Here is a 17,659-nt window from a genome sequence, read left to right on the forward strand (position 1 = left end):
CGAAGTAAAAGCTGTCTTTCAACAGCTTGACAGAGCAACGGCCCCCCTTTTTGGCAGCATGCAAAGTGGCGCAAAAACAAAATATACAAGGTAAAGGGAAAATACGTGCGATGAGCACACCGCACTAAAAGACAGTACAGAAACATGTTACAAAACAGATGCACCTGGCACATATATTTAAAGCAGTACAAAACCATAAACACAAGGCAAAAAGAATTAAGTAATTCTAATATTTAGCACAATGCAATTACATGGTAAAGACGCTTTAATAGAAAACATATGAATACGAGCCAGGAACACCAACAGTTCCAAGGCGGCTGTTTTCGTTGCATGAAGAATTACATGAAATGTCTACAAAGAAAGTAAGTTAGAAGTCTCTGAAATGTTACACATTGGGGTGTTATATTCTGTTTTAGTAGATCATTAAGAAGTCGTGGAAGACGGTTTTCTAAAGTCTGCAGACCGTACGTTGTTCGAAATGTATTAGTTTGCCACATGTCATTATTTCTTGTTTCATAAGTTTGTTCGCGCCTTTTCAGGCCTGAAATATTTTGAATAAAAGACGTTTTATTCAAAAATTCCTGTTTAAGTGTTCGGCTAAGGCGATAGTCATAGATTTTTGTTACTGGTATAATTTTGTGCTCTAAAAATATTTCTCCTGTGTAATGTAACCTTGGTAATCTCTTAACAATTCGCATTGCCTTTTTTTGCAATACGAGTAATTTGCTCAGATTTTCCTGTGTTGTAGTACCCCAGATAAGGCTACAGTAGTTAAAGCGAGAATGGAATAAAGAGTGATAAACTAACATCATAACACAAGACGGCAAGATTTCACGGTTGCGATGGAGTATACCAATTATTTGCGACAACTTAGAAGTTATGTGGGCTATGTGATCGTCCCAGGACATTTGCTGATTAAAGACAACCCCCAGGGTTCTGAAATGTGCCACTATTTCCAGTGGACAAGATCGCAAACATAATTGCTTTGTCAGGTGAAGTTGTTTTTTCTTGGCCCGGAAGATAACTGCTTTTGTTTTGTTTACATTAATTTGTAATGCATTCTTTTGTGTCCACTGGTCTAGATGTTCGAGCATGCAGTTTGCAGTATCTATTAATTCATTAGCATTTTCACCAGCCAAGAACATGCTGGTATCGTCTGCATATATAATAAATTTTGTGAAGGGAAATACATTGGCGATGTCATTAATATAAAGATTGAAAAGAAAAGGACCGAGTATACTCCCTTGCGGTACACCGCAGCGAACAGGGAGAGTTTCAGACATGAAGCCATTTACACTAACAGCCTGCCGGCGATATTGAAGATATGACTTAACTATCGATGCTGCGTGCCCGCGGAAGCCGTAGCGTTCAAGCTTCTGGAGAAGTAATTGATGATTTATAAGGTCAAAGGCCTTTGTGAAATCAATGAATATTCCTAAAACTATCCTATTCTGTTCAAATTGTTTTAGTATATATTCCTTCTGATCTAACAGTGGAAATTCTGTGGAAAGGTGCTTTCTAAATTCATATTGTGATTTGGTAAGTATGTGGTGTCTGGATACAAATGCCGCAAAGCGTTTATGAAGCGCTTTTTCAAGTACCTTTGAGAATATTGGAAGAATTGATATCGGGCGGTAATCGCCCAGCTGGTTCCTATCACCCTTCTTAAAAAGTACAGAACAGCGGGCAACTTGCATTTCGTGAGGAAAAACAGCATTTGCAATACATAGATTAATTATATGGGTTATGTAGGGCAAAATAATGTCGAGAATCGATCTTATGGGCCGTATCTGTAGTCCATCAATATCGCATGAAGTACTATTTTTAAGCTCTGTGAAAATAGTCATTATTTCGGCTTCATTAACAGGATTAAGATATATCGTTTTGTCTAGTAGTGGGACACAATTCAAGTCATTGTCTACGTCCGTGTCGCGGCAAAGGCCAACAAAGTACTTATTAAACTCGTTCGCTAAACCCTGGTCAGACACCTGTACCCCATTTAATTTCACTGAAGAAATTCCTCTGGCAGCAGTATCATTAGCTATAAGTTTGTTAAGTTTTTTTCCAAACAAGGTCACTACGCCCTTTAGTTGATTCGAAATCATTTTCGAAATATTCATTCCTAGCTTTCCCAAGTTCTTTGTTTAGGCAGTTACGATATGCTTTGAAAATAGACAAATCATCCATCTCTTTTGTCCTGATAAATTTATGGTAGAGTCCATTCTTCTTTTTTATCTTAAGCAGGAGATCAGGTGTGAGCCATGGTTTGCGGGTTTTTTTAGTCCGCTTAAAAGTCTTTGTTGGGAAACAGGCAGTGTACATTGGTTTCAATATAGCGAGGAAGTATTCATAAGCCTCGTTCGCGTCACGTTTAGAGAGAATAGCTTCCCAATCAGCTTCAGATGCACGTTGTCTAAAAGCGAGAAGGCTTTCTTCCGTGATCGCTTGATAAGAGAATGACTGTATAGTCTTATTTTTTAGTTTTCCCTTCAAACACAAGAATATCGGCAGATGATCGCTAATGTCTGAAACAATTACTCCGCATTTAGTTGACTTATTGATAGCGTTTGTTACAAACAGATCTATAAGTGACGATGATCTAGTTGTTATGCGCGTTGGTAGCTGAAGCACATTAGAAAGCCCGCTCACTTTTAGTAATAGGTCAAAACTTTTCTTACAACTGTCATTAGAGCACATGTTTATGTTCATGTCTCCACCACAAACGAACGTAAGTCTCTTGTCGATGACAAAGGAAAACAACGACTCAAGGAAACCAAGGAAAACAGGAATGCAACCCTGGGGTGGCCGATAACAAACAACGAAAAGAGAATTTTCTGCAAGCACTGATAGAACTTCATAATCTGTTGTGGTCCGAGTAAACTGCGGTAAAAGCTTAGGTTCATGTTCACTTTTAATTAACAAACAAACGCCACCACCACGGCCTACATCACGGTTTAAGAAGAATGTTTGATAGTTGGGAAACCGAGGTGCTTCTGAATCATCTGTACACCAGGTTTCTGTTATCATAATAACATTGAATGGAACATCTAATTGTTGTAGCAGGACAGTTAAACTAGGTACTTTGTGTCTAATTGATTGGCCATTTAGATGGAGGCATTTGAAGGACTTTAGAAAGGCTGGGCCAAGATGATTCGCGAAGTCACTTGGTATAACATATCTATCCGAGACGGAATGCATTGTTCGCCAAAGTGTCAAATGAAAAGAGCGAGAAAGAATGGCTCAGGTAAGCTTCGCAAGCTCACTTCTATCGGATACGACAATCGCGTTCGCACCGTCAATCTTTCTGATAAGAATTTTGCCGTTTTTGTGCCAGACATACTTGTACCCGCAGTCTTTGCCCATTCTTTCACCTCCTTCAAAAGTTCCCGATTTCGCTTTGTCAAGTTTTCAAAGATCCTTATTTCTTCATCGACGCTGCTTACTAGACGCCTTTTGGACCACCACACATCTCTGACCTTTTGATTTGTGAATCGACAGATGATGCCAGAAATCTTGTCCTTCTTTGCCGGCAATCGGTGAACAGTACACACATCATTGTCAGATAGCGGTAGTAGGTCATTCTTGACGGCTGGCTCGTTTATCTTAGCTAGCAAGTTTTCGTTTTCAGTTTTTCTGGTGCCGTGAAATTCAAGGTTAGGTCGCCTGTTGCGCCATTCGAGGTCATCTAGCTGAAGCGTAAGGCTGTCGAGATTTCGCTCTTCAGTTTCAAGTTTCGCGATTCTTGCCCTGAGATCTTTGATATCACGCTCATTCTGTTCCGTGCGGGTTAACAACTCGGTCATCTGATCAGACATGAACTGAACTGAAGTTTCAATGCCACCTACTGTCTCTCTTAGTGGAAGTAACACATCCAGTTTTTCATTTATGCTTACGAGCATTGACCACAAAGCCTGCTGATTAGGGACTTCCGTTTTTTCTACTTTTTCTGTGCGAGATTTTCCTGCATTTCTACATTGTTGACACTTCCAGTTGCTTCGGTATACTTCGCCTTTCGATTTCAATGTCGCCTCAGAAACACCTGCACAACTGCCAGTGTGATATGCACCAGCGCACACACTACAGGATACGCTGTCACTGGTCTCATCCAGCTGCTCTTCGCAGCTAGGGCACTTCGCAGCATCAGACATGAGAACAACTCTGGCAGCAGCAGCAGCAGCAGCAGCAACAACAAAAGGAGATAAAAAAGAAGCGTGCAAGCACAAACCTGTAACAGTACCGGAGTGAAATTAGGACGTAGGTTCCGTGGCCACCGCTGCTGCCAAAAAGTCCTCCGCAGCTCGATGATGCCAATTTACAGCCGCAGACTGCAGTGCCACTTGACAGGGGGTGTCCAGGAGCGGTGATGTGGCAAGGTGTCACATGTGTCGTCCACGTAAGCTGTCCATGTCATGGAAGCCAGCAGCGCCAGGCGGGATGCAGCAGTTCAGTTGCGATGATAGAACACGCGGGAAACCACACGTGTCGTAGCGGAGGCTCTTCCGTGCGCACAGTAGCTCTGTAACAGTACAGGAGTGAAATTAGGACGTAGGTTCCGTGGCCACCGCTGCTGCCAAAAAGTCCTCCGCAGCTCGATGATGCCAATTTATAGCCGCAGACTGCAGTGCCACTTGACAGGGGGTGTCCAGGAGCGGTGATGTGGCAAGGTGTCACATGTGTCGTCCACGTAAGCTGTCCATGTCATGGAAGCTGTTGACGCCCCCTTGAGGCGCACAACAGCTGCGCAGTCTTGTCCGGGAAAATGCTGATGCAGTCGGTGGTGGTCGGTAGACAGCAGACGCACGTGGCGCCCGTAGGTACTGTGGTCCGTGAGCAAGAGTTGTCCTGTAAGAGCAGATTTCTTTAAATGCATGCCCTATGTGCACTGCCTCCGAGCTGCTGGCTCCGCTCGTCCGATCGCAGCTTATGAAGCCTGCAGCTATTGCTGTTGACGCCCCTTTGAGGCACACAACAGCTGCGCAGTCTTGTCCGGGAAAATGCTGATGCAGTCGGTGGTGGTCGGTAGACAGCAGACTTGCACTTGGCGCCCGTAGGTACTGTGGTCCGTGAGCAAGAGTTGTCCTGTAAGAGCAGACTTCTTTAAATGCATGCCCTATGTGCACTGCCGCCGAGCTGCTAGCTCCGCCCGTCCGATCGCAGCTTATGAAGCCTGCAGCTATTGCTGTTGACGCCCCTTTGAGGCACACAACAGCTGCGCAGTCTTGTCCGGGGAAATGCTGATGCATTCGGTGGTGGTCGGTAGACAGCAGACTTGCACGTGGCGCCCGTAGGTACTGTGGTCCGTGAGCAAGAGTTGTCCTGTAAGAGCAGATTTCTTTAGGTGCATGCCCTATGTGCACTGCCGCCGAGCTGCTGGCTCCGCTCGTCCGATCGCAGCTTATGAAGCCTGCAGCTATTGCTGTTGACGCCCCTTTGAGGCACACAACAGCTGCGCAGTCTTGCGCGGGAAAATGCTGATGCAGTCGGTGGTGGTCGGTAGACAGCAGACTTGCACGTGGCGCCCGTAGGTACTGTGGTCCGTGAGCAAGAGTTGTTCTGTAAGAGCAGATTTCTTTAGATGCATGCGCTATGTGCACTGCCGCCGAACTGCTGGCTCCGCTCGTCCGATCGCAGCTTATGAAGCCTGCAGCTATTGCTGTTGACGCCCCTTTGAGGCACACAACAGCTGCGCAGTCTTGTCGGGGAAAATGCTGATGCAGTCGGTGGTGGTCGGTAGACAGCAGACTTGCACGTGGCGCCCGTAGGTACTGTGGTCCGTGAGCAAGAGTTGTCCTGTAAGAGCAGATTTCTTTAGATGCATGCCCTATGTGCACTGCCGCCGAACTGCTGGCTCCGCTCGTCCGATCGCAGCTTATGAAGCCTGCAGTTATTGCTGTTGACACCCCTTTGAGGAACACAACAGCTGCGCAGTCTTGCCCGGGAAAATGCTGATGCTGTCGGTGGTGGTCGGTAGACAGCAGACTTGCACGTGGCGCCCGTAGGTACTGTGGTCCGTGAGCAAGAGTTGTCCTGTAAGAGCAGATTTCTTTAGATGCATGCGCTATGTGCACTGCCGCCGAACTGCTGGCTCCGCCCGTCCGATCGCAGCTTATGAAGCCTGCAGCTATTGCTGTTGACGCCCCTTTGAGGCACACAACAGCTGCGCAGTCTTGTCCGGGAAAATGTTTATGTAGTCGGTGGTGGTCGGTAGACAGCAGACTTGCACGTGGCGCCCGTAGGTACAGTGGTCCGTGAGCAAGAGTTGTCCTGTAAGAGCAGATTTCTTTAGATGCATGCCCTATGTGCACTGCCGCCGAGCTGCTGGCTCCGCTCGTCCGATCGCAGCTTATGAAGCCTGCAGCTATTGCTGTTGACGCCCCTTTGAGGCACACAACAGCTGCGCAGTCTTGTCCGGGAAAATGCTGATGCAGTCGGTGGTGATCGGTAGACAGCAGACTTGCACGTGGCGCCCGTAGGTACTGTGGTCCGTGAGCAAGAGTTGTCCTGTAAGAGCAGATTTCTTTAGATGCATGCGCTATGTGCACTGCCGCCGAACTGCTGGCTCCGCTCGTCCGATCGCAGCTTATGAAGCCTGCAGCTATTGCTGTTGACGCCCCTTTGAGGCACACAACAGCTGCGCAGTCTTGCCCGGGAAAATGCTGATGCAGTCGGTGGTGGTCGGTAGACAGCAGACTTGCACGTGGCGCCCGTAGGTACTGTGGTCCGTGAGCAAGAGTTGTCCTGTAAGAGAAGATTTCTTTAGATGCATGCGCTATGTGCACTGCCGCCGAACTGCTGGCTCCGCTCGTCCGATCGCAGCTTATGAGGCCTGCAGCTATTGCTATTTGAGAGGAACACCAAGTCTAGTAATGGTAAGAGTGAAAACAGCGCGAAAGAAGCCCGAAGGCGAAACGAAGAAGGGACAGGAAAGAGCGCTGAACTGGCAACTGAATTTTTATTGAGCGAAACTCGGACAATATATAGGAAGGCAGTGGCAAAGATAATCAGATGGAGTCAACGTCACATGGTGTAAAGAACCATAAAAGCAAGAAACATAACAGGGTGAACAAGCTAAAAGTGAATTGAATCAACCAAGCGATGATAACAAAAATAGATACACTTGATGACTATGAACAGTGAAAGTAACAAGGTGTAAATAACCATAAAAACGGATAAAACATCAGTAGCAGGTAACAAGGATAAAAGCGATAAAAACTGACGAAATGAAATTGTGAAAGGAATAAAAACTGGCTGAATATGACATCGTGGGGCTAAAAACGTGCAGAGACCTTAACAATGGTTTGGTTTATTTTGGTTTATGGGGTTTAACGTCCCAAAGCGACTAAGGCTATGAGAGACGCCGTAGTGGAGGGCTCCGGAAATTTCGACCACCTGGGTTTCTTTAACGTGCACTGACATCGCACAGTACAAGGGCCTCCAGAATTTCTCCTCCAAAGAAATTCTAGCCGCCGCAGCCGGGATCGAAGCCGCGTCTTTCGGGTCAGCAGCCGAGCACCATAACCACTGGGCCACCGCGGCGGCAGACCTTAACAATAAAACGATGAAACAGAAAATACTGAATGATTGAAACACACATAATCAGCAATAAAAACTTAGCAATGTAGTTCTAAAAAGGCAAGTTCACTCCCGTACAATGATTTTGACACGTCACTGACACATTCCAAGCCCTTTCTTTTCATAAAGAAGGCTTCCTTTAACTCCCGGGTTCCGCTGTGTCTACTTCTATCTAGAACGACAGTATCGCGTAAACGAGGCATGCATTTGCATTCTTTGCAATGAAGGGCGAGATTAGAGTCAGTGCCTTTTTCAAGTGCACGCTCGTGTTCCCTTAAAAGAACGTTGCCTTAAACGAACGTTTAAGGGAACACGAGGAACACGAGAAAGGGAACACGAACCTGTCCCTTCTTCGTTTCGCCTTCGGGATTCTTTCGCGCTGTTTTCACTCTTATCACAATGAACCAACTAGCCCAGCAAAAAGTTCTGCTTGTCTAGTAATGACTCTGACTGAGACGATATCCGTGTAGGTTGTCCAGCTACTTGTCGCAAATTGTAAAAGAAAGCCATATCCAGTAATTTTTCCGCGCTAGAAATTTCTGTATGCCCAGACGTAGTCCATCCGCAATCAATATGTGGCAAGTTGAAATAGGCAGTCATTAATAGGCGGGTGCTCTTAGTTCTGAAAAGAAACTCATTTAACTTATCGAGAAAGTCGGGTGAAGTATTCGGTGGCCGGTAAATTGCTCCTATGACGTACGCAGCACCAGAAAACATAATTTTGCACCACACTGACTCCGGCATTTCGCTCGTAATCGTGGAAACTGAGAGCGATGACTTGACAATAATGGCCTCACCACCCCCACGGGAATCTCGATCCCATCTGAGCATTGTATAACCAGGAGGAACAATGCAATCAGAAGAAACATCACTGTTGAGCCATGTTTCCGTTATGCAAACGACATGCGGCTACTCTGAGAACAATAAAAATTCCAATTCTGTGACCTTGTTAAGAATTCTGCGAGCATTCAGCAGAACTATCCTGAGCTATGAATTATTTTCACTTCTGGAAGGTGATCGATTATGGCTGTCATTTGCTGTCTCCGATTCGTTGTGGGTGTTTCGAGCACCCTTACGTTAGGTCCGGCAGAGCAAACGCTCGTTTCGAGTGTCGTCCCAAGAGTATAAACGGTCATCTATCTTCACTTTATCGTGAACCAGCGATACCTTTTGTCCGTTAAATCGCTCGACAGCAGCAAACTGCCACAAATTCCTTCGAACTTGTACAATATCTTTTGCGTATTCATTGCTGACGTTAACAGATGTGCCTTTAAGTTTGTGGCAGTTTTTAAGAACGCTGTCTTTTTCTAAAGAATCATAGAATTTCATAACTACTGGTCTAGTAGCTCCTGTTTTCTTTCTTCCTAGGCGATGAATTCTTTCGACTGAAGTAACCTGAACATCAAGATCCTTGTCGAAAATATTGTCTGCAACCGTTATTCTCAGATCTAACTCTGACTCAGTGGCTTGTTCAGGGAGCCCAAAAAATAAAAGATTGTTACGCCGGCCGCGGCTTTCAAATTCCACTAACTTTTTAGCTTGCTCTTTGATGATAGACTCAAGGGTATCAATTCTTGTACTCATTTCCTTGAATGCCGCCATAAAGTCCGATAACCCTTCCGTCCTTGCATTAAGCTCACCGATTTGGTCTTGGATAGCTTTCAATTTGCGATCCGTTTCTGCCTGATTCTTTGCAATCATCTGCAAGTATTCCTCTGTTGTAGGCCCGGGATTCTCCTCAATATCACCCGACGTCAACCGCAACAACAACACTGTCCATCAATCACTAAAAATTGCGCGACACCTGGGAGACCATGTCAGGACTACTACAAATCTATTGTCGTTTCTGTTAGAAAGAACATTATGCCAGGAACTAACCTGCAAACCAGCAGAAGGCGTTTAGGCATGCTGTCCCACAAGCAAGTGCCGTGCCCTCTGAAGAGGCCCGCGCAGGACTGCCGCTTTTGTAGATCCGCCGCAGATGACGTAATTGTCCGGTGGTGTTTCTTCTCGGCAAAACGCAGTTCCACCGTCGCGTTTTCCAGATGAGCAAGCGGGAATGCGTGCACGGGTAGTACGCGGGCAGTTGCATCTTGTGTCACGCTGCTTTCTAGATGATCCGGCAGGTTCAATGGTAGCCCATCCATGTGAAGTGCTCGTTGTCGCGTCCAAAATCCACCACACGACCTGCAAAACCAACAGAAGGCATTTAGCCATGCTGTCCCACAAGCAAGTGCCGCGCCCTCTTTCCGCTTCTGTGTTCCCATGTGCTCTAATTGAATTCCTTATGGAAATGCTCCACCTGACTCCTAGGCATGTATTTTTCTTTTTTCCTTGCTAATGTTTGCCTTTATTTTATTTTGCTTGTTCCTTTCTGTTCACCTGTGTTTGATTTGTATTCATCTTTTTTTGATGAATTCCAGAGTGCACTGCTCAAATTTTTATCTTCTTTGTCATTTTTGTTCGCCCGCCTGCTATGGTCCCTGATGGGACTGGCAGTATTGTAAACAAATAAACAAATCTTCCTCCCTTCCCTTACGGCGAGGTTCAGGTGTCCACCGAGATATGCGAGAGAGGAACATTTCCTTTCCTCAAAAACCAATTTGCCGTCGAGCAAGGCGTACAGCCGAATGGGCGATGGCGTTCTATGAACTCCCTAGCATTTAGCGTTGAAGACTCTGTCGCGTTACACTCTTAGAGGCGAAGCTTAACATCTTAACCACACATCAGTGACACAGGCAGCAACACGGCGGTTAAGGCTTTCGCCTCACCGCACTTTAGGTCAACAAAGTGCCCCCCTGAATTTTTTTTAGAGCGCAGCTCTTTGGCGTCCGTTCCTGGGTTTCGCGTCGTCGTCGGCGTCGGCCTCGTAACCAGCTCCGCCCCCAATGTCACGCTTTTCTATTGGTCGAAATGCTCGTGACGTCACAGTGCGCGAATTTAGAATGGGGCCAATTGTACTTTGGCTAGTAACCATGCAACCAATCAAAGGGATCGTATAGTGATGCTGCACCTAAGTTGGACTGAGTTTAGTTAATTGCTTAATTAATCAATTAGCCTAATTAATATAGAGGAGAATGAAGAGGTCAGAAGAAAAGAAAAGAAAGACGCGCGCCGCAGCGACAACAGCGTCCGCGGAAGGAGACGCTGCTGAAAAAAACAGATAAGTACGAAGCCGCGTTCCCTCCACCACCACGCACTTCCCCACTCAGTAAGACGTTGCTCGTTTCATATACGTTGTGTCGAACATCCTAGACAGTTCCAACAATTAACAGGTTAATGACAGAACACGATGGATAGATATACAAGAATATAAATATGAAATAGCCTAATTAACCTTTCTAGTTAGACCGCATAAATCAATAAAACCGAGAACGAAATTGGTCGAGTTGGGGAATCGAACCAGGGTCTCCGGAGTGCGATACGAGCACGCTAGCCACTCCGTAATGCCAGCTGAATGGTTTGGAATGAACAAAGGCGCGTCTAGCTAATACGGCGTCTTCGTTCACTCCCATCTTCCCCCTTTCCCGTACGGCGAGGTGCAGGTGTCCACCCAGATATGCGAGAGAGATACATTTCCTTTCCTCAAAAAATAAATTTACCGTCCAGCAAGGCGTACAGCCGAATTGGCGATGGCGTTCTGTGGACTCCCTGGCAGCGTTGCAACACGCTGTCGCGTTCCACTCTTACAGGCGAAGCTTAACATGTTAACCACACATCAGTAACACACGCAGACAGCCAATGGACGCGTCATTCGCTGGCAGCACTTGATTCATCATTCACAACCACATTCTTAACGTACGCTCCCTTGCCGCACATGCCAAGGACGTACACCACGATCACATTCTGCGCCATTCCTCTGTACTTTGCTTTGCTGAAACCTGGATGGATCCCGAAGAGCCTCTCTAAATCATAGATTTCCTATACTGCTGTGGTGCTCGCAGAGACCACAACAGAGCGGCGGGAGTCGCTATCTACTTGCGCACAGGTCTCTCTGCAATACCAGTCGAAATGTTTGGCACGTCACATGAAGTTGGCGAACTGTGCGCCGCAAAGTTGCCCAACGGCTTGCTGGTAGTAGCTGCCTACTTCGCCCCTACCGCACTCACGAAAGACGTCGTGCACTTCCTGCAACTCGCATTAACCGTCCATCGATCCACACCGATCTTAGTAGTAGGGGACTTTAATGTTGACATAAAGACAAACAGCAATTTCCTAACACTTACGCTGGAGAACATCCCGTTCCTCTCGCTCGTAACGCGTCCCACGGCTGTGACAACCTCGCGAGGCACTTGTATAGATCTCGTCTTTGAGAATCAAGCATTGGTGTACCAAGTCGAACATATATCAGTCTATTTCTCCGACCACAAAGCTTCATTCATGACTGTCAAGAACTGTTAGTGGAGTCTTTGTTAAAGGAATACGTGTGAAAAATAAAAAAAAAATTCTGTGATAGCACATACATGTGTTGCTCGATTTCTTTGCCTCAATCTATCCAAAAGGTGAAACAGCTTATTTGCTGCCCTCAAATTTCGCATTAGGAAATAACGTAATCGTCGGTAATTTTTTTCGCAAGACTAAATCAAGTTCGGCAGCCGACGCTCGGCTGTCGGATTGATTCTGCAATCGCTCTACCAGTGCACCAGACCTGTCTTCTCCACTCAAGAGTTGCTGCTTTACCTCATAGCTTTGATGCTTGGAAAAGAAATATGGCGGACCTATGCGAACTCTGGGATTATGTACACTAGCTCTACGCGCCTTCACTCAGGCAACATCACGCTGGCCGCGCCGTCGAGGACTCTCTGAACTTGTGGAATTATGGGGGTCAAGCCTTCCATCCCCTGCACAACACAGTTGTCGACGGATGCAGCGTTTCCGCTCGCTATCCACGGAGGGGTCCGTGCTCGAAGGATAAAGGAAGCGACGACTAAGCGTGAGGACTCATATGGTAGTTATCACATTTGCAATTAATACACAGAGCGGGCCGGTTAGCTACACAACATTAACGAGGTGTTCCTTGGAAATAGAAGGTCAACGTAAGAAGGGCTTCCGACTTACCGGCTGGGGCAGGGGCGCTACTGCGGAGGTATCGGCGATGAACTTTTGTACGCGCCGACAATGGCGGCCGGGTTTTCCCGTGCGCGCCGCATTCTTTGGGCAAAGCCGTCCCCGAGAATTTGCTGGGGGAGTTGACGAAAACTCGTGTTTGCTGCACACTCTTCGCTGCCTGGAACCAGAAGTCCACCGACAAAGCATGAACAGATCTCCGTGCGCCTGCCGCGGAAGGTGACGGCAGCGTGCGGCTGCAACCGCTCGTGACGTTGGCCGGGTCACGAAGCGGCTTTCAACGGCTCTGCGGAGCTCCGCGTAGCCTTCGAGGGGGCGCTCCCGTCGCTCCTCCGCTGGATACACAGATTGTAACGGGAAGTTAATGATAGACTTGTGTGAGCTGCACAACCTAGTTATTGTCATAAGAGAAGCTAAATGTGAGGGACAAATCACGTGGGAATCCCGTAACAGGCAAACAACCATTGACTACTTTCTAATGTCGCAGGGCATCTATAGCAAGGTCGCAATAAGGGAAATAGACGAAGAGGGGAAGTAAAGCCTAGGAAGTGATCATAAACGTATTAGTCTACAGTTGGGAGTGTGGTGTCTGGTTCAGACCAGACGCATGACACGGGACCACGCAAACGCAGTATGCAAAAACACTCTCCTTTATTCGTCACAGTGAAGCCACTTATATAGGAAATCATATTGAATGACGATGACGATATGTACACTGAAAGAAACGAAACTGAAACAAGAAAGAAGGATACAACATCGCCTCCCGCTTGAAAATACAACATAGTAATTTGCAACAACCAAAATAACACGAACTAAACACTTATTGTTCAGGTAAAGAAAACCCAAATCTTTCTACAGGTCGGCGTACCCTAGTGCTTCGACGCAAAGGTTGCTCCACCGAATCCTCTAAAGCAGCAACCACTTCTTCATTAACTTCAGCCCTTGTTTCCGGCAATCGCAACAATTCACCCTGTTCATCGCCTGCGCGGCTTTCAGGCCCAGCGCTACCCGAGTAGTCATGAGGCAATTCCCATGCCCATTGTTCTATTGTCTGCGATTGAATGCAGGGAACCCGAACTAGTTTAGACGCGTTCCAGCAACGACCGTCGCTCATCAAAAAGCTATTTTTGCCTTTTCTGCCGACAATCTTGAAAGGTCCGATGTAATTTACCGACGCTTTCCCACCGCCTGCTGGCTTGCGTACACGAACGAAGTCCCCTACTCTAAAGGCTGGTCTTTTCGCACCTCGCCTCCTGTCCGTGTACTCCATAACTACAGCGCAAACGACAGGACAGAGATAAAGAAGGGACACCACACAGCGCTGTCGATGTGACAGCGCTGTGTGGTGTCCCTTCTTCATCTCTGTCCTGTCGTTTGCGCTGTAGTTATGGATCATCAAAAACACCAACTCGCCCAACAAATGCTTTTGTCCGTGTACTGTTTTGCATACATCTGCTTCGCCTTAACCCTAGCAGGAACATTTTTATTCGAACCGGCATGGACACCCTCTCTTGTCGGCAAACCGACTGTATTGAGTCTTGTTCTTGGCTGGCGCCCATGGAGCAACTTAGCTGGCGACACACCCGTGGTCGCATGCGGCGTGGACCTATATATGCCGAGATAGTCAACCACAGCAGCCTGGAGGGGCCGTTGTTCCAATCGAGCAACCTGCATGAAATCTTTCAGCACGCTATTAAAACGTTCAATCGCGCCGTTTCCCTGTGGATAGTACAGAGAAGAACAACCATGCGCAATACCCCTCCCTCTCAAGAATGTGTCAAACATTTGCGATCTAAACTGAGGCCCATTATCTATGACAATTTCTTCCGGATAGTCTTCTCGGCTGAACACAGTCTGCAAAAAATCGACCACACTGTGACGTCACTGTCGATGAAAAGGCAACCTCAGGCCACTTGGAATGATAATCGATCAGCGATATCATGTACCTACAGTTTGAAGGGGCCCAGTCAATCGGTCCCACTATATACATTGCTAACTTCTGCCATGATAGCGCTGTAAACGTCACCGGCTGCAGCGGTGCAAACGACGGTTTAGCGGACTTGTCCGCGGCCTGGCAGATATGACAAAAATGAATTGCTTCTTCTACCTGTTTATTCAAACGCGGCCACCAGTAAAGATCACGTAGTCTCTGCTTCGTCCTCACAATTCCTGGGTGACCTTCGTGCGTAAAACCAACCAGGAGCGAGGTTAATTCACTCGGAACCACTACCTGCTCGCCGCGCATCAAAAGCCCATCAACGAAAGAAAGCTCTTCCCGCACGTTAAAGTACGGCATTACTTCTGCTGGGAAAGCTTTTCTAGGCGCCCAACCGTGTACCACGTGCACAACAACCTGTTGCAGTGTGTTGTCTGCAGCAGTGGCCACCTGCAGCCGTTCCTTTGTTAGGCACTCTGATACAACGGACACAATTTCTTCCTGCATCGTCTGCTGCGAATCACAGTCAAGAGGTAGGCGTGAAAGCGCATCGGCCACGACATTTTGCGATCCCTTTTGGTACTCTATGTCGAAATTATATTACAAAAGTCGAGCTGACCGTCTGGATATACGCAAAGGTCGGCGTCCTGTACCGGCAGCTGAAAGTAACGTCACCAGTGCCTGGTGGTCCGTACGTAACAAAAATTTTCTACCCCACAAGTAGACTTGCCAGCGCTCGCACGCGAAGAAATAAGCAAGGGCCTCACGTTCCCCAGCGGAGTACTTCCGCTCAGCAGGAGTCAGGGCACGTGATGCGAAGGCCACCGTGCGTACGCTGTCACCATCGCGTTGCTGAAGAACGGCTCCCAGACCCTTATCAGAAGCATCTGTCGTAACAATTACATCAAGGTCTGGGTTAAACATTTGTATGACTGGGCTTGAAGACAAAGCTGTCTTAACAAGCTGGAAGCTACGCTCAGCCTCATCATCCCACGTGAACTGATGACCAGACCGCAGGAGCCTTCTAAGCGGCTCGACGAGATCAGCAAATCGCGGCACAAACCGAGCATAGTAACCAGCGAGACCCGAAAATGACCTCAAAGTGGCAACATCGTGAGGAGCAGGCACTTTGACAATAGCGTCAACCTTAGACTGCAATGGTGTGAACCCTTTTGAGCTCACCGTATGCCCTAAAAAGGATAGTTCTGAAACAGCAAATGTGCATTTCTGGTTGAGCTTCAAACCTGAATCACCAATGCGTTTTAGCACCTGGTGTAGATTCTTGTGGTGCTCCTCACGTGTCTTGCCCCACACAATCACATCATCAATGTAACAAAGTACGCCTTTACAATCTTTCAAAATATGCTGCATCATTCTCTGAAAGGCTGAAGGGGCAGATGCAAGGCCAAAACACACTATCTTAAAACGAAACAATCCTTCGTGTGTGATAAAGGTGGTTAGTCCCCGACTTTCCGGAGTCAGTTCTAGCTGGTGGTATGCCGACGCTAAGTCGAGCTTTGAGAAGCACGTTCCTCCAGCTAGTTCACGAAGTAATTCTTCTGTATGCGGAAGAGGAAAAGCATCGGCAATTACTGCCTTGTTCACTTCACGTAGGTCCACACACAACCTAATTGAACCGTCCTTCTTCCTCACGACGACGATCGGTGAAATCCACTCCGATGCGTCGACAGGTTCAATTATATCTTCGGCCAGCAGGCGTTGTATCTCTACCGATACCTGTTGCCGTAGCGTGAGCGGCAGGCGTCGGAGTTTCGCAACGACTGGTTTCACAGATGAACGGCAGTTAACATGGTGAACAAAGCCTTTCACATGCCCTAACTGTTCCGTGAACAAGTGCACAAACTGGTGCGTAAATTCTGAAGGCAGTGAATCAGGGCATGTCACCTGGCAGCCATTCAAGGTTGAGCCGTTGATAGTGATTCCCAGGCTCCGAACGGCATCAAGCCCCAGCAGCGAAGTGCCCTTGGTTGTGACATGAAAAAGCACACTGGTTCTGTTTCCCTTGCAAGATACGTCAGCAAGAAAGCAACCGCTTAACTTGATTTGTTCTCCGGAATAGTTACACAAATTGGCAGTCGGCGGTCGTAATGAGTACGTGTCGGCTAGATATTTGTGGTAGTGCTCTTCACTGAGCAAAGAAACCGTAGCGCCTGTGTCGACAATCAACGACAATCTTATCTTCCCGATAGAAATGTTGGCTCGAATATCTTTCGCCGACGCATTACGGTCCCCGATTTGAAGTACCGTGACGGCGTTGGCCTTCTCGGGCTTTCGAACGGCATATTTCCTTTTCTTCGATTTGCACATGCTTGAAAAGTGACCAATTTTTCCACAAGAGTGGCAACGCTTGTTCCTCGCCGGACATGCAGTCGAGTTAGCCATATGTGATGACGAGCCGCACCTGTAGCAACTTTTTTGCTCAGAGTCTGACCTTTTTCGCACATCTTGAATCTTGTTCACAGTGCTATGCGCGAATTCCCCGAGCTCTTGTTGTGTTTGCTCAATTTGCGTCCCGATGTCAACAGCACGCTGCAATGTAAGCGAAGACCCTTCATAAAGCATGCGTTCACGTGTTGTTCGTGACGAAGTGCCTTCCAGTAATTGGTCTCGAATCATGCTATCGGTAGCACTGCCAAAATTGCAAGTAGACGCAAGGTCCCGAAGACTGTTTGTAAATGCTTGAAATGTCTCACCAGGCAGTTGTCGTCTTTGGCGAAACCGGCGCCGCTCCACCAAATCATTCGTAGCGCTCGCGAAATGCGTATCCAGTGCAGCAAGCGCGTCCTTGAACTGGTCCACCTCTTCCTCCTTGTCCACCTTGTCCTCGGCCTTGGCGTCCGCAGTCACGTGTGCTCCTTGTGCAAGGATGCTGTAGAATATTCGCTGGCCTTCAACCCCGAGCGAGTTTAGCAGAATTGCCTTGCAACGCTTCGGCTTCAGTTCATCGTCGCCAATGGCCTCCAGGAAATTCAGGAATACGCGTTTCCACTGCTGCCAAGGCACAGCCGGGTCACCGGGTGCAGGCAAGAAAGGGGGCGGTGCTGGGAAACACACGAGTGACAT

General features: G+C 47.4%; 1 protein-coding gene across 1 annotated transcript; it reads right to left on the minus strand.

Annotated features, from left to right (window-relative positions):
• Positions 1 to 9,700: 9,700 nt before the first annotated feature.
• Positions 9,701 to 17,659, minus strand: LOC149327766 (uncharacterized). The gene is made up of 2 exons (XM_089564963.1): positions 16,585 to 17,659; positions 9,701 to 9,759 (listed from the first exon to the last, which is right to left on the minus strand). Exons 1-2 carry the CDS (start codon positions 17,657 to 17,659, stop codon positions 9,701 to 9,703), a joined length of 1,134 nt encoding a protein of 377 aa, XP_089421089.1.

The sequence above is a fragment of the Amblyomma mixtum genome, chromosome 10 (assembly GCF_055824585.1).
Source record: "Amblyomma mixtum isolate Tamu chromosome 10, ASM5582458v1, whole genome shotgun sequence".
NCBI classification, from domain to species: Eukaryota; Metazoa; Arthropoda; class Arachnida; order Ixodida; family Ixodidae; genus Amblyomma; species Amblyomma mixtum.